Source organism: Quercus robur, chromosome 3, assembly GCF_932294415.1.
Source record: "Quercus robur chromosome 3, dhQueRobu3.1, whole genome shotgun sequence".
Taxonomy (NCBI): domain Eukaryota; kingdom Viridiplantae; phylum Streptophyta; class Magnoliopsida; order Fagales; family Fagaceae; genus Quercus; species Quercus robur.
The window spans coordinates 59842924-59866539 of NC_065536.1; the positions used below are offsets into that span (position 1 = coordinate 59842924).

The following is a 23616-nucleotide window of genomic DNA, read 5'->3' on the forward strand; positions in this document are numbered from 1 at the left end:
TGGGTCGGGTTGTACGGACAATCCAAATGCTAAATGAATAACTGAACAACCCGGATCCAATTGATCTATACAAAAATTGGTTCCCGGGTTACCTGAATTTGAATTAGTTCCCAACTTACTGGAATTCAAGTGAAAACCCATAAACAAAAGTTTCTAAATATACACAGGAAATCAATACTCAATCAACCAGTGGTTTCCAATTTCTTGAAGTCCAACACACCCACACGCACACACAGTGTCACCTATATTTATAACAAAGTTCAATGGGACAGTAATTGAAGCCACACATAATCAGTGCTTTATTTAGTACTACAACACTAAAAAGAGCAAGTTATCATTTATGACTAAGATATTGCAAGCTAGTGATAGTAAAATTAGTACATAAAAGATGGACTCGGAAGTGTAAAACTCTTAGCCAAATAGAAAAAATATAGAACAGAAACTAAAAATCAAAGAAATTTGTAATGGGTACTAACCCTTCTTGAAGACTAGAATGATTGTTGTTGTCGCTATCCATTTCCTCTGCTGCTGCCTTGTTTCTCTGAGACTCTTTGTGAGGAATTGAGGTATAGAAATGGTCTTTTCTGGTTTGTAATGGCTGTATCTATCTCATGCCATAAATTTATGGGGGGCTTTATAGAGGCTTGTGGGACAGTTGGCCTACACACTTTCTAAGAAGTTATGAAAAGTACCCAAGTCAAAAAGTTCAAAGAAGGTTTAAGGTGAAAGAAAACAATGGCATTACCATCTGATTGAAACGGGCGTATTGAACGGCCGTATTTTTCATTCATTCGGAAATGAAAAGAGAAAACGTATTGTTATTGGTATAGACTATAGGCCATCTGAACTAAAGAAGGGACATTGGACATTCATATTAGTCAGCAATGACTTTCTTTTTGTTTTATGCATTCCATGATATGCTTAACAAATAACGTCACTGTCTCTGTCCCATTTTTGAATTTTGGTGCATGCTCTTATTATTCTATTAAAAATCTAGAGTAATGGTACTCCCATGTCTCTTTTTTCACATCTATTTTCATGTTTTAAATGTGAATATTTCCTTTTCGCATTTTAAAATATATATATATATTAGTGTATCAATTATGAATATTATGTAAAATAGTGAAGGTAAAACAAAAGTAAAATAATATTTTTTAAACCAATGCTAAACGCATACTAAATTTATTCAAAGTGCATAGAATTACATTTTTTTTTTCTTAAGAGTTTGCTACCTCTTCTCTGTTTTTTTTTTAAGAAGAAAATACTTTCAAACTGTTTAGGCTGGCTGATTAGTTAAAAAAATATGAAGTGAGCGCATTGGTAAGTGTTGGGTGCGTGGCAGCTAGTCGGTCCAGCCCACTTGCTACCTCTTCTCTGTTGTTAGCTTAAGGATATGTTGTTAAATCTTAGCAAGATTTCTCTATGCCTTTTTATCTTTTTATTTTTTTGGCTAAGTGGCAAATTAACTATATATTTATGATACTTGTGTTTCTTTTTTAAGAAATAGTACTATGTATTTATGATTGGATATCTTACGGAAAGATAAATAAAGCACTTGAAAATAAATACAGTATATTTTATTAATTATTAGGGTCTTAATTAGAGTCTACCTAAATTAGTAGTTTCTCTCCAACAAAATAAATTGACTAATTCTCTTTCATTTATTGAAAACTAAATGCCAGCTATTCCTAACTACTCCTACAATATACATTATCTGAAAGTACAATAATAAATGTTTATGGTGTTCTAACTTATAAGTGATTGATCACTAAATTCAACAAAAAACGAATTACAATTGCATTTAATTTTCAATACTAATTTTTTTTCAATTAAAAAAAAAAAAAAAAAACTCTCAATAACATTTAAAGTTAAATATTTATTTAACATCCAATCCTCCGCTTTCGTTTATCATGTGATTAAATTGATTCGGGAATTTTGTATTTGTTTGGTGTAACACAATTCTCCTACATTTGGTTCTTGGGATCGATTTACCACTCAACTAATGGCATTATACTGTTGGAATCTTATTAGCTCATTAACACTATAAGGCTAGAGCCACAAACTATGAAGCTCACCAACATTATACGGCTGGAGCCACAAATCACATGAAGAACAAAGTGATGCTACACGGCTGGAGTCAGAAACATAAAAGATAAGTCAATGTTTTCTCCATATTTGAAATTACATTATTGAGTATATGTTAACTCATTATCATTTTACTATTATTTCACCATTTAATAAACATGGTCTCACTAATAATAAACATACATATTAATAAATTGATATACCAGCAATGGACATATATTACTTGGACATAAACCATTGTTAGACTTGTATCATTTGGACATATACCAGCAATGGACATATATTACTTAGACATAAACCATTGCTAAACATACCTTATTATGATGAACATGAACCATGTACCGCAACTAGACATGGACTATTGGACTCATCCCATTGTTGGACATTTGACACCTAATTAATTATTTTCTAATATTGGACATCACTCAATATACATAATAATAACGTATCAACTCACCATTTAATCAAAACTATTATGCTAAGCATATTATTTATTTATTTCAACCATTATCATGATTCTAAGACTTTAGATTTTATCTATTTTGTAGGCTTAAAAATACACTGGTAGCCATTGGTCTATACAACCCAATGTCGAGTTCCGGGTTGACCTCCCTAAAACAAATTCGGGCCTAGCAAAGTCACACCTCCAAAGGCACGTGACCATGTGTAAAAAGGGTCAATGGACATTTCATTTGAGGATTGATGTATCGACCAATCAACCAATGTGGCCAACCTTATTGGGCGTCGATCAACCAACATATTCAACATAAGAAGAAGCTTGCCACGCTACTTTGTCAACCCGAGAAGATGTTGGCCGAGCTTCATGGCTAACATCTGCGGTCCTGCCAAGACTGACCCCCTACACCTATTCTTTGAATTTTGAAAAATATAGTGTCAAATAATCTAATGGCATAAACATAGAATTTTATAATTATAAATTTATAATAGTTATAGTGTTTAATGATCAGTATTTGATAATATGCATGAATGACTTACCTATGTTGTATGGGCTTGGGAGCAATGGTATATTTGAGAAACACTAATAAAATCATTCAACCAAACTTTTAATATCTTTCGTATGCAATGATTCCTTCTAGTTAAAATTTAGAATTTTTGCTATCTTTTACCCAAATTTGACAGACAATATTTTAAAAAATTCACGTAAACCACAAAAAATAAAACAAATGACTATCAAAATTTTATTTTATTTTTTAAAAATGCAACATGTCTCATATCTAACTAAAATTAGGGTGAACTGTAGGGTTTTAAATAGAGAAGGAACTTGAACCAAACTTTTATTAACTTTGTTTGTAAAGATTCTCTTTTATTTATATTCTTCAATTCTTTTTAATTTAACTAAATTTGAGACAAGATATTTTTTAAAAATCCACTTAAAACATAAAAAACCGAACGAATGACTATTGAAATTGTTTAAATGCCCCGTGTCTCACACGATTCACATTGAACTAAAAATTCGATTGAACTGTAGGATTTTTAAATGGAATGGGCACTTGAACCACCCATCCCCATTGAAAAACAAATTGCCCTTTTTTAGATGTACATTTGTATATAATATTTATATTGGATATAGGTTTGAAGTCTCCCCTGCTAGAAGGATTGGGCATCTTATGAACTAAATTCACCATGAAACTTTGCTTGTTTGGAAGAAAGAATTACAATTTCTAGAAATAAAACATGCCATGCTTGCTTGAAATAAAAAAGTGCATTGAAAGTTTTGCACCTATTTATTTATGGTCGTATAAGTAAATTAATTGGCGTTAGGGATATAATTTTAGAAGAGTGATGTGATTGAATTATATTTGGCCTGTGAAGGAAATGAAGTGACCATACTCATCAATTATGGTTGTCGGTTGAGTTAAACAAGCCGAGTAAACTTGGTTATGTTAATTCAGCAATGTACTTAGCTAAAAAAGTAAAAATAAAAAATAAATATAAAAGTTATTCAGCAACTTGGGTTTTGATTTGAAATGTTATTTTAGATTCTTTTTGTACCATTTTTGCAACTTGAATGACACCTTTTTTGTACCAATTTTGCAGAATTTTTTTTCCATTTAACTTTATTATTAGAAGAATTTTGTTGTTTGATAAGTCTTGAAAGAAAGTGGAAAACTAGCATCTCGAGTTTTTAAAACTCGAGTTCAATAGCAAATTGAGGTTTAAAAACTCGAGTTCCAGAATTATGAGCCAGTGACATAGATAAAAATTCCACGTGGAACTCGAGTTCCAGTGGAGAAGAAGAAAAGGAAGAAGACCTGAACAAATGGGTATAAACTTCCCGAGGCATAACAATAAGAAACCTGGCCACCCTCTGCCGTTAAACCCACAACCATAACCCATCAACTTCCCATCACCAATCCCTCATTCCAACTCCGACAACCACAACGAACCAACGACTGCTGGGCTGGAGGCGTCAAGTAGCTCCAACGACTGCTTCATGGGTCTCGTGACATTGTTCTATCGTTGCCTGACCGCAATTCCATCGTGGTTCTAGTCGGCTTCCACTGGCAACCCATAGACACCCTTTTTAGCCACCAATCGTAGCTCTGACCACCATGCCTCCATCGGATTTTCTTTCTTGGTTACCAATATGCTCTTCTATGGTTCAACTCCTTGTCTTTGGTCTAACATGTCTTGATTCTCAGTGTGGGTAAGTGTGGGTAATCCTTGCCGGAATCCCTTTTTGTTGATTTGGTCTTTTTTTTTCTTGGATCCTGATGTTATTTATGTTACTGAGGTATTCTTTTTTTGGATTTTTTTGCTATGTATCTTCTTCTTCTTTCTTTCTTTTGTGCTGTGTATTTTGAAATCGAGTATAAAAGACTCAAGATCTATGTGGCAGAAATATGTCCAAGTCAGCAAGTAGGAAGCGAGCTTTTTTTATATGGAACTCGAGTTTCTAAAACTCGAGATGCTAATTTGCAAACTTCTTTTTTACCTGTGCCAACTTACCATATTTTATCCTTTTACTGTACTAGTCTGCAAATATCCCCCAATTTTGCAACTTGAAATCCGTAACCTCCTAGTTTTGAAGATATTTGGATTGCAATAGGGATACATTTGATTTGAATGATTTGGACCACATCTCAATAAGGATTTGAGCCCAGCCCAATTCATCCACTGATTTTTTTTTTTGAAAGAGCCCATTTAACTTTTCATTGAAGCCCAATTTTCTTTTTAAGGGTAAGCAGACATCATGAGAAAGTAAAAGGGCAATGGACTGCATATTTCAAATCCATTTGAGCATCCATGAATATTTAAAACTTGAATTATTCCAATCTAAATGGTAGGGAAATACAAATTGACTACTTAATTTCGAACAGATCTCCAAACCAAGGTTATTCAAATTCATCTAATGCCAACCTTTTTTTATCAATACTCCCACGAATAATTGTGTTTGAGAATTTGAAGCAAAAAACACAAAAGCCATGTTCTAAATCTATGTTTGAAAGAAAGAAATTATTCTATATATTATGCTTCTTTTTCACATGAACATGGAGCCATAAACAGACTCATAGTACACGAAATATACAAAACATACAGATACTTGTAGTACACCAAATATACTAAATAAGAAAAAACTATTCAACACTCTTAGATAATAACGGTGTGGTACTCTTTTCACATGAACGGTGGATCTCACTATATTATAAATTTAATTAGTGAGAGCCACATTATGTGAGAGGAGGAATTACCAAGTTATTATACTCTTAAAATATTCTATAATTATCCACGCAAGAAAGACGAAATTAAGGCAAATCTCCAATTAGACATCATTATAATTATCCACGCAAGAAAGACAAAATTAAGGCGAATCTCCAATTAGACATCATTTGTCGAATCAAACACATGTTTCTCCTTTATGTTGGGAGTCGGCATCGAAGGTCCAGTAGATGCTTGGGAATGTGCTCTCCAAACTGAATGAAAACTCTGTGGGAACCATTCACATAAACTGTGGAATGCCTTAGAAATGGAGTGCCAAATTGTTTTGAGAGTTTGTCGACAGCATCGAAGAATCTGATTGTGTGAGCCATAAAGCAACCATACAAGAACAGATGTAGATATAATGAAGATGAGCCATCCGAGAGGAGGAATAAGGACCAACAAAACCAAGTCACATGCAAAAACTCCAGAGAAGAGAAACACATTCTTGAAGAAAGAGAGATGGGTTTTGTTGGAAGTTGGTAGTACTATTATCATTGCCAGTGATATAGTGCAAGTACATACATTTAATATCACAAGCAATATGATTGCATGATGTGTGTCAAACACAGAGACACTTGGGTTTTGATACTTCCATCCGAGGAGTGTAAGCAGAAATCCAAGCAAAAAGCTGAAGGCAGCAAGCCATGCTGTGTAGGAACGGAATTCTTGCTCATTTCTGAAAAATAAAACATATAAATAGCTTCAAATTACAAGTACAGTTTAAAATAAAGAAATTAAATCAACATCTGTCACATTGTATTTACATTAAAGATGCAGATATGTTATCTTATAATTGTACCAAGAAATATGGATTGAGATAATGTTACCTTCAATCAAGAATTGCATTGATCTTATGTATTGATTTTCTTAATTAAATTTGATTTTCCTCTAAAAAATTTAAAGATTATACAACTTTAACTTTAAAAAGAGGTCTTTTCAAACCAGAATATTGTCTTGGATCAAAAAATCTAAGATCTGTCGGATGCTTAGATTGAAAAATATATTAAGGAAAAAAATGAGAATTAAATATGTTTTAAAGGGAAGATAGGAAAAAGAGGATAAAAAGAACCATTGCAAATGTCAATCAGAAACTCAAAGAATTATCAAAGTTACACACTTTTAATGGGTTGACTTGAGAATAAGGTTGACTCTCAAAGAATCATCCAGAATTTGATCAACCACAAATTGTAACTATTTCCCAGCTAAGAAAACATCAATCTTTATAAGATGCAAAGTTTTCCTTCAATTCCTATCTTCAACTTCTTGGTAGCCAAACAGAAAGTTTCTCCAGGTTCCACCAAGAGAAAGAGAAATTTGGGGAAAAGACAACACTGTTCTTCATGAAGCTATCAGATGGGCTGGAGTGTGGAATTGTGAATAGAGAATATACGGCTTATTAAAAAATGTTCTATTACAACCAAGACTTATTATATAAGGCTCAAATTTTAGAAGATAAAAAATGTGGTGCCGAAAATAGAAATGATGAAAAAAAAAAAATGAAAAAAGAACAGTGGGTGAGATTGATAGACCGAATAAATAAATAAGTTATTGGTTCCGTATTATTCGTGTAAGTATGTGTCTATGTCCATCAGCTTTAATAAGCTAGAAGTTTATCTTTATTTGAACTTCTTTTTTTTTTTGAACTTTAAATAAACTAAAAGTTTACTTTAAAAAAAAGAAAAGTAAAAGTTACCAAAATATATATAAGTCAAGATTTTTAGCAAATCCAAACCAAAAATGGACTCGGATTATTATTATTATTGTTATCTGATTTCAACACAGTCACACAAACAAAAATGGACTCGGATTATTATTAGTATTATTTTTGTTATCTGATTTCAACAGTCACACAAACAAAAGATGGAGTCCAGATTTCGTGCCAGTCTTCTTTGCTATACAGTGTTAGAAATTTTCCCACCAAACTATGCTTGAATACACAACAAAATTGGGACATTAATTTAAGGCAGGTAAAGCAATTGTTATTTATTAATGAACTAAAAAAGCAAGTAATCAGGGCACATAAGCAATGCATATGGATGTAAAACACCAAAAGAGATTAGTACCCTTCGGAGCTAAGATCAGCAAATATAGAACAATTAATACTAAGCTGAATAGGACAGTAATTGAAGCCACATAATAGTGCTTATTTATACATAAATAAAAGATGGAGTTGAACACTTAGTATAACACTATAACTCAAAGGCCAAAGAGTAAAATGCAAAACCAAAACTAAAATCAAAGAAATTTGTGCTAAGTACTAACCCTTCTGAACTCAGATTAGAAGGATTGGTGTTGCTGCTGTCCATGCCTTGGGTCTTTCTCTGAGTGAGGAATTTGAGGAAATGAACAAGTTTAGAGCTTAGAAGCTTATGTTTTCTAGTGTTGGAGGTAGTTCATTGTGGTTTCATTTTGCAGAATTATATAGGCGAGTGGGCCAGTTGCGTTGGTCTTCACTTTCTTAGAAATTTATGAAAATGTTTTAAGACAAGTCCAACTCCAAAGTTTCCAAAGTTGTCTTATATTGGCGATTGGAACGCCCAGCGTACTAAACGGCTCCGTATTTTTTTGTTTAGTTCGGTTTAATGTGCGAAAGTTAAGAAACTTGAAGAGAGAAAGTGGAGCAGCGATTGTCAATTTGTCTACGCCGCATATTCTATGATGCATCACCACGTCAAAGGCCCACATTTTGAAACTTCTTTTCTTTTTTTTTTTTTTGGGGGGCCCAGTTGAAACATTATTATAGTACTAATAAATCTATTCAAAGAATTTTGATGAGTTTGCTTTGCTACGCCTCTGTTGTTGGCTTTAAAGATATGTTGTTAAATCTTTTAGCAAAATTTCTTTTATGTCTAATTATTTGTTTTTGGAAAATGTTAACAGGCACTAAGAGAATTTTTTAGTGAACAATTCTAAGAAAGTTTTTATAGGAAAAGTCAAAGGAAAAAAAAAAATTTACTCTAGTAATATTTTGAGTTTTTATTTTATTATTTTATTTCTCATTAAAATTGTGTCAAAGCTTTTCTAAAATAGTGTGTTCACGATTGTCCTAAAAACATCCATTAAGAAAACCCTTTGTTTTTTCGGCTGTGACAAATTCACCATATTAAATATGTACTTGTGAGAGAAAGTCTTACATGGAAGATTGATGAACTTTAGAATTAACATTAAGTGATGTTCTTTGTATATTTTATTGATGTCTTAATTAAAGTCTCCATAAATTTGTTTCTCTCCAACGCACTAAAATTGACTTGGTTTCTTGGAAAATGTCACTTATCGGTTATTTCTAATATGTACATTATCTAGAAAGTAAAATAATAATAACTATTTATTGTGTTATGTAAGTGATGATTTGATCATTAAATTCAACAAAAACATATTACCATCGCATTTAATTTCCAGTACTGACATTAAAAAATAAATAAAAATCTTGATAGCATTGGCTAATTTTAATGCTATATTTATTCATGGGTTCAGTAAACGGATGTCCTTAGGGCATTTGTTAATGAATTATTTTAAGAAAATTTATATACTATTTTTATCAAAAATATAAAAAAAAAAAAATGTCAAAAAAATCAATTACATTTTTCTTTTTTCAAAAAAGTTTTTTAAAATATTTTCTAAATCTATGACATTAGGTCATCCATTAACATTTCATTTTTTTTATAACCTTTCCCTTTATTCATTATCCAATCCCACACTTTCCCTTATTACCTGATTAAACTAAACTGTTAATTTTGTATTTCTTTGATGTAACACAACGCTCAAACATTCAGCTTTTGGGATCCAGTTTGCACATAGGTAAAGAATTATGATTGGTTTTCAAAGAATATACATTTTAAAATAAATTGTAAGCCTCAAACTAAAAAATTTCTTTATCACTTTGATCTTTTTTTTTTTCAATATAATAATAATAATAAAAAATTCCTAGCTCCATAAACCTTAAATGCATATAACAGATATTTTTAAATTTTTTTTTTTAGCAGAACATAAAACAGGTTATGTGTTAGCAATCCAACAATCTCAAGAAATCATTTCCTTCACAAAACAAGTTACACCTGTTTCCATTGTAATTTCAAACTCAAAGTCAACTTTCGTAGCTATCCTTTCATATTGAGATTTCGCTTGATGGTTCCTCCAAGTATCAAAATGACTGTTTTATTTTGGGGCCTGTATAATACGGCTCCCGAATTTTTCTTTTTGATCGGGAACTACCTTACACATCATCCTTGATATAACTTTTTCTATATCATCATCACATTAGAAAAACCATATCTATTTTTTTTCAAAAATTAAAAATAAAAAGGTTAGAGATTCATTCGTTAGCTCAAAGAGTTTGTACGTGGATGTTAGAACAACAGAGAATCAAGAAGCCAAATTCTCTAGAAGCATTCATTATGAGAAATCCAAAACAATCAATCCAATTTTTATAGGCAATCGAATCGGGCCATTTTCGGTTTAAAAAAAAATCTAGGTTTTTATTAATTTTGGCTACTTTCTATTGTAACGGAGACTCATCTGAAGTCTTCTTAACAAATGTCTAAGGGCATTGGTTAACAAAAGCCATTCTCTAATCATAGTGGCAATATTAGAGCATACTCTAATATGAGTTGCAAATAAAACAAACTCTATTCTCAATTTTGGTAACACTAGTTGTGGTGGCACATGCTTGGTTCATAAGAAAAGTTCCATTGTATTAGAATAAATAACAGTAATTTATCATGTGGAATTTAAGGAAGATTAACTGTGATCATTAACAATGATACAATGATCAAAATTATATCATTTGGATACTTCAATGGTAATCCCAAAACATTTTTAAATGCTCCCAAAGGTAAGAATGTGTACATTATTAGCCAATTGAACTCTATAAACCAGTCCAAAAACTAACAAAGTCATAATGCAAAACCCATTGATAAAAGAATCACCAGACTTATATAACTATAAACAATTCAAAATTAAAAGTTATTTCTTAGAAGTAAACCACTTTGCAAATGACATAATGCTTATCAATGAGTAAACTGGACTTTACACAAGGCAACTTGAGCTTTAATCTCAACTTCTTGATCTCTATGCAATCAATACGAAGGAGTGAACAGGAAATACTACACTGTGGTTAGTATATTTATGTGGTAGAACCTAAAATTGGATTCACGAATGAAAGATATAACAATCATTAAAAGCAAGGCAATTTACACAAAAGCAAAATCATAGCAATGTAATTGTCTACACACACACAAAGGAAATGAAAGCGTAATTAATTTTGTAAAAATTTTAAACATTTAACATCATTGTTTGAAATTTCTCTCCAAAAAAAAAAAAAAAAAAAATCATTGTTTGAAAATGTCAAATGAGTTTGAATAAAGGCTGGACAAATTGGTCTATTGAGCTTGGTGGAAGTTGTGAATGCTGGATAGGTGCAATATTATGATAATTACCTTTTGTAAGACAAATACGGAAAAACATAAATTCCTATTTTCTTCATTCATGTTGTTTCCTCTGTCTGGAAGAAATGGTAGAATAAAATCACTCAATTTTCTTCCTTCATGCATGCTCACCATTCTAGATTTGTATATTGTTCCCATGGTAGCTGGTACTTTTTGTTTTGATTTTTTTTTTCCCTAGTGGGAGTGCTTGATCAAAACCAACAAAGAAGAATTCCAAGCCATGTATTCATGGCTGGTTCTCTAATGTGAGCTTCCAAGGATGGGATGTTGCTTAGTGACATTAAATACTGATGCAAGCAAGGATTGGTGTAATGACTGGTCAACCTACGTGACCAATCTTATTGGATATCTATCGATTTGTCTTCAACATAAGAAGAAGTTGGTTGTACTACATTGTCGACCCATGAAGATGTTGTTTGAGCTTCATGGATGACCTAATACACCTTATTTGCTGTAAACATAAGGTTTTATAATTATAAAAGTTATAGTTTTTAATTACAAATAGACACCCCAGGAGAATATACGCATAGATGACTTATCTATGTTCCATGGTAGACACCCCATTTCATTCTGACCTATATCCAAGCCTCCCAGTCCCAATGACGAGAAATCAAATTGCTACCAAAATGATCTATGCCGTGTGTGGAACCCAATGAGGATGACAAGCTTAAACATGACCAAATACAATCCAAGCTCAAGCCCAATTATGAAAATAGGTAGGAAACCCAAAGCCTAAAATACAATTTTGATCGAATTTGGTCCAAGCTTACAAAGAGTGCATACATCGGGTATATAATGTGTACGCACCCAATTTGTCGAGTACACATTCTCTGGATAGAGCCTAAAATTACTCCCTTTCCATTTTAATGAGATTATATGGCAACTAGCTTGATCAACTGGCTACTTAAACGTGTCATCAAACCCTAGCTACCCATTTCCCCTATTAATACCCCCATTTTTAACATTCAAGAGGTCTAAAAATTAAGCCTTATCGAAACTCTACCAAAATTATCATAGAATACCAAAACCTAGAGTTTCAAGGCTAGAAGGGCAAAAGGGTTGGGCATTAGATTGATCTTCATATCCTTGTTGATTTGAAGGTAATCTTTTTCTCATCCATATTCGAATTCTAGTTTGGTTCAAGCTTGCAAATAAAATCATTTAGGGTATCCCATTTTTCCCTAATCAAGTCAGACGACTCATTCTCCCACACATATAGCTATGGTAGTTGATTTCAGTGAAGGGGCTATTTAAACTACATCACTATAAGTGCTACGATGAGGAGATGTGGATCTTTTCCATGACCCACATTCTCCTCCTTGATTCTTGTTTCTATTATGTTTATTGTTGTTGTTTTTAAGCCTTAAATATGTTGTTTTACATGTATATCTTTTATACTATGTCTTTAATTTTGTTCATTCTGCTGTTTATGTCAAGAACATGTACGAACCCTAATCTGCTTCAAGATGCGTATACACAGGATGAAACGCATATGAGTCCATACCCCAGTGTATGCACTTTTCATGCAACTAGGGTTCTTGTTTTGGTTGTTTTTTGGAAATCTACCTTGAGTCTCAAGTGTGTATGCACCCTTCTTACAGCATACGCCAATTTGGGCCCAAGCAAAATTATAGCATTTTCTAGTTTCATTTATCTTTAATGCCATGGTTTGTTATCTTGCCTTATCTACTTTAACTCGTTTTTAATGTATATTTTTTGTTTATCTTTGTTTTTGTTAGGAATATGAAATAATTTTTATAATCCCCTTAGTTAGGTAGTTAGCTAGTTGGTTGAGATTAAGTTGAGTTAGTTAGGATTTGAGCACATGTAGATCATTTAACACATGGCTTAATTCATAGAGTACATGTTGAATTAACTAGCCAATTATCTTGAGCCATGTGAGCCAATGACATTAGAGCTAGTCTCCTATAAATACATGATTGTAACTCAACATTAAATATCAATTGAAGAATAATCCAACTCATTGCTTAGTGCATTTCTCTCTCTCTCAATATTTCTCTATGGAGGTTGGCTACCTCGAATTAAGTCAATTTTCCTATAATTTCCATCAATTCAACTATAATTTCTATTCATCCCCATTAGGAACCATCGGGTTCCTAACAAATGGTATCAGAGCCATTCATCTTAAAGCTGTGGTTGAAACTAAATCTACAATACTTCTAGACAAAGCTATTTCCAACTTTCAAGAAGTTTAGAAACAACTTAGTATCATTTTGAAGAAATTATATAATGCAAAAACAAGAAGACAACAACCCCAAGCACCTCGACCCATTGAGAATTATATATCAAGCAATGCTCTAGCCATAACTTTTCCAAAATCAATCAAGGTTGATTTTCCTAGGTTCAAGGGTGAAGAACATGCTGCTTGGGTTTATAAAGCAAACCAATACTTCAACCATTACAAGACCCCATATCATGAAAAGCTTCCAATGGCCTATTTTTACATGGATGGGGAAGCATTGGTGTGGTTTGAAGATGCTGAAGATATTGGGTTATTTGTTAGTTGGATGCCTTTGTTCAAGTACTACAAGTAAGATTTGGATCTATTGCCTGTGACACTCCATTGAAGGCTACTATTCAAGAACCACTTGTTCTTGTGAGTAATCCAATGCTCATTGGCGTTTGCCAAACTCATGTTTCACCAGATGGGTCTGTTTATACAATCAAGAATGAAGACGTAGACTTACCACATAATCACGTTGGGGGCCAAATCTCATTACTTAGTGGTTGTCACAAAGCTAAGGAACTAGATGCTTCTTTTCTTGGAGATAGTTGTGGGATAAATGATGGATTCCATAGCCGAGATGATCACAATTTTTATAAGAAATTATGTTCTATATTGCTAAAGGTTAAGTTCAATACGACTATTTTGTGTTATGCTCCTATGTCATGGGCTGTGCTTTAGAGCTATTCGTGTAATCAACAGTCAAGATGCTTTGGCGTATTGGGTTAGTGGCTGGTTTCCCCTAATGAATGTGTTATTTCACAACAATACCTTGTGGGCAAAGTGTTTTCAAGGAGAAGGAAATCTTAAGAAATGAAATAATTGTTGTAATCCCTTTAGTTAGGTAGTTAGCTAGTTGGTTGAGATTAGGATGAGTTAGTTAGGATTTGAGCACATGTAGCTCATTTAACACATGACTTAATTCATAGAACACATGTTGAATTAACTAGCCAATTATCTTGAGTCATATGGGCCAATGACATTAGAGCTAGTCTCCTATAAATACATAATTGTAATTCAACATTAGATATCAATTGATGAATAACCCAACTCATTGCTTAGTGCATTCTCTCTCTCTCTCTCTCTGTCTCTCTCTCTCTCTCTCTCTCAATATTTCTTTATGGAGGGTGACTACCTCAAATTAAGTCAATTTTCCTATTATTCCCAGCAATTCCCTAATTCACTCTCTCTTTTCTTTCTCATCCAATCTTTAATTCTGATTCAAACTCAATAAGGCAACTAAAAGTTTTAGAAATAAATGAGGCAAACGTTTCAAATACAAAAGACTTAAATACTTTCTAAACTTAAAGTTAATAGTTATTTAGCAATTCATTGGAATCCAATTAATTATTCAAATATAAGGAAAATGTTTCAAAGGAGGCTTTAAAACAATTAAGATAATTGATTCGATTTTAATTGGTAACATCATAAGTCAAGTCAATCAAATCCTAATCAATTAAAAATCTCTTTTAAGCTCTAAAAAGTGCAAGCTCTTAAAGTCAAATCAAGACAATTCAAGTCTAATAAAGGGAAAACACTCATCAATGAATGACGCTTTCACTTCAATTAATGACCCTTCCTCATAAGACTTAAGCACACTTTAGGAGTAAGACTCACAACTTTGTTTGGTACCCACATGCATGCGCAAGGGCAAAAATTCAGTCACACATCATCGTAAACCCAATACAAAAGACTCAAATTGTATGTGTTTTTGATTTGATAGATATATATATATATATATATATATATATGTCATTGTAAACTATTCTGTCAATCTTCAACCCTTATTTCACTTTTTTTTTTCTTTTTTACTTATTCTCTACGTTAGTCTTTTTTGTATTTTTTTACTTTTACTTTGATACTAACGTATTGTATTGCACACGCATAAATGAAATAATTTTTTTCCTTTATTAGTGTGAACTATTTGAATTGTATTTAAAATTATGAATGAGGTTTATAATTTAATATATTTGAGAAAATATGTTAATAGTTAACATGAAGTTATTTTATATGTGAAAGTTCACTTGGTGTGTAAAACACTAATGAATGTTTAGACCCCAATTTCAAAATAACCAACACAAGCTTATACTCAAACAATATATGTGCGAAATAATAAGTACAAGCTATACCCAAACAACCAAACTACTCTAAGCCATAATGTAATCACAACGCAACAGTAATTAAAAGTAAAGAGTAAGGGTTAGAGAGATCAAACACAAGATAACACTAGCACATGTTATCGAAGAGGAAACCAAAGAACTCGGCAAAAAACCCCTCCGCCACCCTCCAAGCAGTAAAATGATCCATTAGAAAATCAATTTGGATACATGAATAGCAATAGACCCTCCAAGCCTAATCTACCCAATGCACCTAAGCCCTTCAAGCTTCTTTCTCCAACCGGGTTAAGCCTAACATTGTCTTCTCTAGCTTACCGGATCCCGCAATAAGCCCATTGCATCAACCAAATGAATTGGTCCCCTCTAAACTGCTTCCTAAGCACCAAATAACCTTCTCACTGATATGAATATGGTGAGGTAAGGATTTGGCTAAAGCTCCTCTCAAGAGTATGTCAATGGAGAGGGTGAGAGTAGAGATATTTGAAGAGTCAAATGTATAAGATTGTGGATGAATCAATCTTGTTGTTCTCTAAGGTTTCTCTCTCAAAATTCTCTCTGGAAGCTTTCTACATTTCGTGAGTATAAAGGTATTTATAGTAGGGTATGTAAAGAATGTGAAAAGTCATTTTTCTACAAAACAGGGGGTTTTGGCAATTCACTCGCGATTGGGACAAGTCACAAGTTCCAGTCGCGAAATAACTAACTGACCAGACTATCCTTTTTGTCCTGTAATGCTCCAGCTGTTATGACCCTTCAACTTCTAGCATGTTTCACACGTGTGGCACTTTAGTGAGTCATCACTCGCGAGTCACTTGCGAGTTACAGTTGTGAGAATGCTCTTGATTGCACACGCACTTGAATTCTACACACTCTCTCACATACAACCCTTACATGATTCCCACCTAAATACAGGGTATCTAACTGTTGAATTATAAGCAAATTTAGCACGGAATAAAGCCAACACATGGTTGAATAAATTCAACTTTACAATCTCCCCCTTTGGCTATTGTTGGAAATAAAGAAGAGATAATACCTGAATTTTCCTTGGAAATTACACAATTTGATTTTACCAAAAGAGGTGGTGGAGATGAGGCATGGACCAAGTTACTGTCTTAAGACAAATTGTACAGTCTACGGTATATCCGATGTAGTTAGACAAATAGTTTTTGCACGTTGTCCCCAGGATACAACAATCCAGCCACCTTTACTGATTATCCTTGCGAGCTTACACTACTCGTAGAGTATAAGCTCTCTATAGTACTTTCTTTTCCCATAAAATTTTGTAAAAGATAGAATATTTTTGTGAGTAGTAAGAAACAATAGATGGTAAGTGTTTCAGACAATAAAAAATTGTTTTTGAAAAGTCTAAAACTTTTTAATTTAAAAATAAGAATTTGTGTTTTTGAAACTTTTATTTCTTTCCATATATATAAGGCCAGACCTGTGCTTGTCCTTAGCCAAAAAAAAAAAAAAAAAAAAACGTTTGCTATATTTAAAACTTTAAATGATCATAAAATTATTGAAATCAATGTGTGATCAATAGCTTTCTTTTATATATATATATATATATATATATATATATATATATATATATTTAAACCGGTCAAAGGCTTCGGTTCGTTAGAACAAAAAAAGAAAGAATCATGATGCTATGACATTAAATCTCCCATAAAGTGGCTAAAGATTAAAAGCCAAACTGTGTAATACAATTTCAAATATGCATAAATATTGTCATTTGCTTTTTACTTTCCTTAAACCAAATAGTAAACACTTGTGTATATATGGTAACTTATTATAACATAAAATAATTCAGTAATAGCTGTACATTTAAGTGCTAAAATATCTTCCATATATGACGTTATTATGTTATATTCAAATAAGAACATTTGAATACAAAACGTTTAGAATGGAAAGTATATATTTGTAATAAAACCAAATATGCTGGCAATTATGGTATTAATATCACGTTAATGTTCATAAATTTCCTGATTAAAACCATTGACAAAAGTTATTCAAATTTTGAATTATATTTGAATTTCAAATTTTAGCAATCAGCATATCTGACATTAAGGGATAATTAGTACACATAAATGAGTATTAAAATAAATATAATATTTTTTATAAAAATATCCAACGGCTATTCTATGACAAAACCCTAAAACAGACTTTAAACTTAAAATGTGAGTTGGGAACAGTTGTCAAAACTCATTCACACCTAACTCTAGGTTATGTGAAGCTCTTGAACCATACAAACAAGTTTTCCTAAAAACAATATCATAAGAAGTTCATTGTAAGCAAAAATCTTGAAATGTATATGGAGCAAGCACAATTCAATCAAGCATGGATATGAGAATTAAACATGGCTTAACCAAACAAGAATAGTCACTATAAATAGTGACCACAATGAATATTCACATAGTGAATGAACATCCGGACATGCAAACTAATAAGCTCAATGCCCAACACTCAACCGATGCAAGAACACTAAGGTAATTGCATCAAGGATACAAGATCCAACAAGAGCACAAGAGTACTAAAGAGAATGCAAAACATAATCTAAAAATACTAAATAGCTACAAAAGCAAAGGTACAAAAATAAATATAGTTTAAATAGCTAAAACAGTCAAGCATCCATAACACACAATATCCAAGTATTTTAAAACCAAAGTACTACTTAAAAACAAAAGTACTAAAACCATAAAGTACTAGAATAAGTGCTATGATAAACCATAAAAACTATGAAAAACTATAATAGCTATAAAAACTTATAAAAAGTTCTCCCCCTTCAGATAGGCTCCCCCTCAAGAGCTACTCTATACTACTCCCCCTTTTTGACCGAAATGGCCAAAGGGTTATTGCTGGTTTGTGAAGCCATCAAACTTAGTTGTGAGTAAGTTGATTTGGTCCTGGATGGTTGTAAGCCTGTCGGAGTGCTCAGTTTGGACATCTTTTAGGTCATCGATCCTCTCAAGAATAATCTGAAAAGTGTCTGAAGACGATGAAGCTCTGCTCCTTCCTCGACCACCACCTCTTCTTGAAGAAGATGGTTGTCCTTTATCTTCAGTTTCTGTGTCCATAGGCGGTGCTTGTTTAGGTTCATCTGCTTCCTCATCACTCGGAAGATGAACTCTACTCCTTAGGATTGTTTGAGATTTGATGGAAGGAGGCACACTCATTAGGCTTATATCCTATGGAGTCTCCACACCTTTTTCATGAAGGATCCTCATAATCAAACTTGGGAGAACAAGCTTTGCCCTTGAGGTTGTCCTTGTTGCTTCGGCAATGATGATGAATACATGAGCACCGATGTTGATGTAGATTCTCTCACGAAGCTCCATTAGGAAGATGGCTCTAGCATTGTTGATGGTAGTCAACTTCTTTACTGGATACAAGTTGAACAATATGATGTCTGTAAGGCATCTCAAATCCGAAGGGAAAGTGGTTGTGTTAAGGCATTTTCCTTCTCTAGCACCACCAATATGGGATTGTACTATTTCTATAGAGATCATCCTGTCCTTGAAAGTAGTGAAGTCATCATGATCTAGGTCTCCATGTCCAAGAACACCATCAATGTCCCCCACATCAAGAATGAATTCATGGGCTCTAACCCAACAGTCTAGGTAATTGTTTTCAAGTATGGCATTGGCATAGAATTCCCTAATTAGTAGTTCACAAACCCCATGGAGATCACCAAGGAGCTTTTCCCAACCTCTTCCTTCAAAACAGCTAGGGATGAAGGATTCCTTGAGTTCAACAAGATCCATAAATCGCTCCTAAATGATTGGAGCCTTCTAAAAGTGATGGTTGTATCACTCAAAATGTTGAGTGGAGCGAAACCGACTATCACCCATTCGTTTCCTCTTGTCATCACACTGAGCAGTGATTTTTCGTGGAGCCATCTGCAAAACAAAGCAGCAAATACCACAAAACATAGCACAATACCCTGTAACAAACTTAATTAATAACAAGTTAGTACCAAAACATAAACATTGAATTAAAAATCTAAAAATTGGAATTGAAAGAGTAATTCAAAAAAGATGACATGTGAAGATGCTAAACATCAAACCATGATTCAATCATGGCATTACACATTCATCATGTCAAAGGGTGTGTGTGTGTGTGCATCATATGCAAAAGTGTCCAATAAGGGCATGAATACATGCAAGGGGCAATGTGTGAAAACACATAATCATTTGATGTTTCAAAGACAAAGAAACATGATTATCCCCACAATTTTTGTACTCTCAATGGAGTCCAAAAAAACACACAAAAACATCTAAGAGACATTTTATCATGAAGATGGTATGCACAACACAACACAAATCATAGTGCAATGCATAAATACAAAGAATAAACATGTAAAACATGTATAACAAGCATTATACTAACAAAACCCATATATCAAACTCATCAAAAACCCATATTCAACAACCATATTTCAATATCTCAACATATACACAAAATCTAAGAAAACTAGGAATAGAAACTTGAAATAAAGTGAAAATAAGAGAAAACTCATACCTTTTCTTGAAGATTGATGAAGGATTGAAGAAGATAATGGAGGTTTTGAGAGTAAGAATAGAGGTTTTGGGAGAGGGAGAGGTGGAGAAGACAAATGGTTATGCTCGTGATGCGAGAGAAAACTGAAAAATTTTTGAAAACCGTCTAATATTTAACCCTATTTATGCAAAACACGCGATTTTTGTGACTCAAATATCCCGCGAGCAAGTCACCAAAACGAGTCGCCAAAAACCCTTGTACAAAATTTTGAAAATTTTGTCTAAGTCTTTTTCGCGACTAGGGCATCCACTCGCCAGTTAGTCGCGAACCTCTCTGAGTAAACTTGCGACTGGACTTCCACTCGCGAAGTAGTCGCGAAAATGACCAAAACCCATAAATTTTGAAAAAATTTCTAAGTATTTTTCGTGACTAAAGGTCTCATTCGTTAGGGAATCACGAAACCTTCTAAGTAAGCTTGCGACTAGGGCCTCGCAACTAGCTTGACTCATGAATGAATTGCCAAAAGTCAGAGTTGAAAATTTTTGGATTTTTGAGAAAAATTTTGAAACAAAACACTTTCCAAAAAAAACTAAAATACTCAAAAATCTTTTTGTGTTTGATCAATATATGATTGAGTATGTACAACACATTTAATCAAGTACAATCACACAAATGAATTAGACATTCATTAAACATTAGGCATGTGTGTTGTATCTGGGTATCAAATGTGAGATAGTTCTTAGTCTAATATGAAACTTTAATAATCAATTCAACCAAGACATACACAATTAGCACTAAGTAGAGTGACCAATCTCAATTATAAAAATGAGCATATATGACCTGCCACAAAAACTTGATTACATAACTTTTAAGCTTTTCATTTGGCTTCTTACATTTCATAACATTTGATCTTTTTAGAATATTACATCTCTTTTTGAGATCAATGCCTGAAAATATTAATATTTCATTTTTGAGAGTAAGCATTTAGCTTTTTGGGCATCATACATTTTCAAAACAAGTCGCTTTCCCTTTTTTCTAGTCAAATACTAGTATGTGCGACGGCTTTTGCAACTCATTATCTCTTTTTGAGATTTCACATTGGTTGAGTTATAAAGCAAAAACATAAAAGAGTGGGAAGATATATAGACACAAGTCTATGTATGTCTCAAGATCAACAAAACTATTGACTAATTATTCATGACAAGTTTGAAGATCTATTTACAACAATCACATAGATGTCAAGATTTTTCCCACAATGATACAAGTGCAAAAAGAACAAACTAAGCTCGTAAATGCACAAAACCATTAGTACAGAGGTACAAGGCTAAACATGCGTGTGACAATACACAATAATGCCGATCAAACTTTTTGGATTTTTTATTTTTTATGTGTTTTTGGATTTTTGACACAAAATAAGTAAAGATTGTTCAAAAACGAAACAAACTAACATTCAAAGCTTCTTAAACAACAAAAATAATAAAAACATGCTAGAATGATAAATATAAGCAAACAACCAACAATGTCACAACATATCAAAAGAATTAATGCATGGACATGCTATAATGCTTATGCAAAAGTACCCTTCTTCACCCACATGGCACATGCGTTTGGGGTGATATCCTTAGAGGATTGAGTACTTGAGTGACGATTCTCAAACCTTAGGGTGAAGTTGGCCAAACAAGAAGTGATAGTGTCTATCATCTTCATTACATCACCAATATTAGGATCTACTTCTCGCCCTTTTGATTGCTTGTGGTTCCCTTTGCCTTTTCCTTGTCCTCTTGGCCTTTGAGAACCCACATTCTTCAATGCTTGAAACTTGTGGCAATTTGGCCTAGTATGTTCTCGGACTCCACAATGATGACAAAAGTGTTGAGTTTGAGGACCTCTTTGTGCCTTCGGAAGAGACTTCCCTTTTGCTTTGGGTTTGGCCACAAATGGATTTGGAGGCTTTGTCAAAAACTTTTGAGTAACCACATTTGGTTTCTTCTCAACTTTCACACTTTCAACAAGAGGGGTTGTAACCACCAGTTCTTTGGCCTTAACAAACTTCATCTCCTTAAACACATTAGTGCTTGAGCTACTTTCTCCGGTGTATCCCAAGCCACTTCTATAAGAGGAGGGCTTTTGATTGGCAAGCATCTCATCAAGCTTCTTTGAAGCAACACGCTCCACTTTAGCATTAACTTGATTAACCTTAAGTTCAAGAAACTTAATCCTAGAATAGGCATTCGTTAGCTCTTCATTCATCGTTTCAACTTCACATTTTATTTCTTTATACCTCACGAGTATGCTCTTGTAGTCCTGTTCTACTTTCTTCATTTTTCTAATGGCTGCCTTAGCCACTCTAGCATACTCTCCGGTCTTCTCAAGAAAATAATTATAGGATTTTTGCAATTCCTTTGCCCCTTTATAGATACATTCTTCATCTTCATCATCAGATTCCTCTCCAACCCCCATAGACTCCACTTCAGTGTGCTCACCAAGCTCTTCCACTATAGTGCTCAAATCTTCCAAAGAGTCCACGAGTGCGATGGTCACAACTTTCTTTCGAATCCGAATTGGAGCTGTCTGAGTCACTAAAAGTAGTAGCAAAGACTTTAGCCTTTGCCTTCAAATAAGTGGGGCATTCTTTCTTCACATGGTCATGCCCTGCACTCATAGCACGTGACTGCTTGAGATGGAGAAGAATCTTTGGAATCTTTCTTCTTGAAATCTTTCTTGTCCTTCTTGAAATTTGAGAATTTCCTTTTTTCAAAAGGCTTCCCATCCTTTTTAAATTTTAAGAACTTGCGAAAGTTCTTTACAAGGTACGCCACCTCCTTTTCAACCTCATCCTCAGCCGAGGAGTCTTGAGCTTCAACTCTCTCATTGATTGTCTTAAGAGCAAGAGATTTGCTCTTCCTTTGTGATGGTAGAGATAGCTCATAAGTTTGAAGAGAACCAATGAGTTCTTGAATCTTTATCTCATCAAGGTCTTTGCTCTCTTTGATGACTATGACCTTGGCACAGAAGCTCTCCAGCAATGATCGTAGGATCTTCCTAACAACCTTAGAGTCCTCTCTCTTTTCACTCAAGTTGAATTTTCCAATCACCACTTCATTCAACTTCCCATAAAAGGCGAAGCGAGTGGTGAGCATTTGTAGCTTGGTGTCTTTCACCTTCTTGGTGCCTTCATATGTGGTCTCCAAAATTTCCCATGCCTCCTTGGCAATTGTCACATGTGAAATCTTGTGAATTTCATTGAGTGAGACACCATAAAATATAGCATTTAAAGCTTTACTATTAGCATTGGCTGCTGCAAGGGCTACCTTATCCCAAGTAGATTTGGCAACCTATGGCCTAGTCCAACCATTCTCAACTGCATCCCATACGCTCTCATCAATAGAGCACAAGAATGCACGCATACGCACTTTCCAAAAGGTGTAATTGCTCCCATCAAAGAAGGGAGGTGCATTTAGGGATTGAGACCTATCCATCTTAGGGTCAAGGATCACACTTA

General features: G+C 33.5%; 1 protein-coding gene across 2 annotated transcripts; it reads right to left on the reverse strand.

Moving 5' to 3' along the window:
• Nucleotides 1-5680: 5680 nt before the first annotated feature.
• On the reverse strand, nucleotides 5681-8228 carry LOC126718648 (uncharacterized). Of its 2 annotated transcripts, none has more exons than XR_007653001.1 (2): nucleotides 6926-7431; nucleotides 5681-6484 (listed from the first exon to the last, which is right to left on the reverse strand). XR_007653001.1 is itself a non-coding variant. In XM_050420964.1 (2 exons), exons 1-2 carry the CDS (start codon nucleotides 8112-8114, stop codon nucleotides 5926-5928), a joined length of 603 nt encoding a protein of 200 aa, XP_050276921.1. In that variant the 5' UTR covers nucleotides 8115-8228; the 3' UTR covers nucleotides 5681-5925. The 2 variants fall into 2 exon arrangements, 1 of the variants encoding a protein (XP_050276921.1); XM_050420964.1 differs by lacking the exon at nucleotides 6926-7431 and adding an exon at nucleotides 8071-8228.
• Between the last annotated feature and the right edge of the window lie 15388 nt (nucleotides 8229-23616).

Coding starts and splice junctions, on each gene's coding strand:
- LOC126718648 (XM_050420964.1), bottom strand. CDS start 8,114: ATGGACAGCAGCAACACCAATCCTTCTAATCTGAGTTCAGAAGG. Junction 6,485..8,070: donor TCTAATCTGAGTTCAGAAGG/GTTAGTACTTAG, acceptor TTTATTTTTCAG/AAATGAGCAAGAATTCCGTT.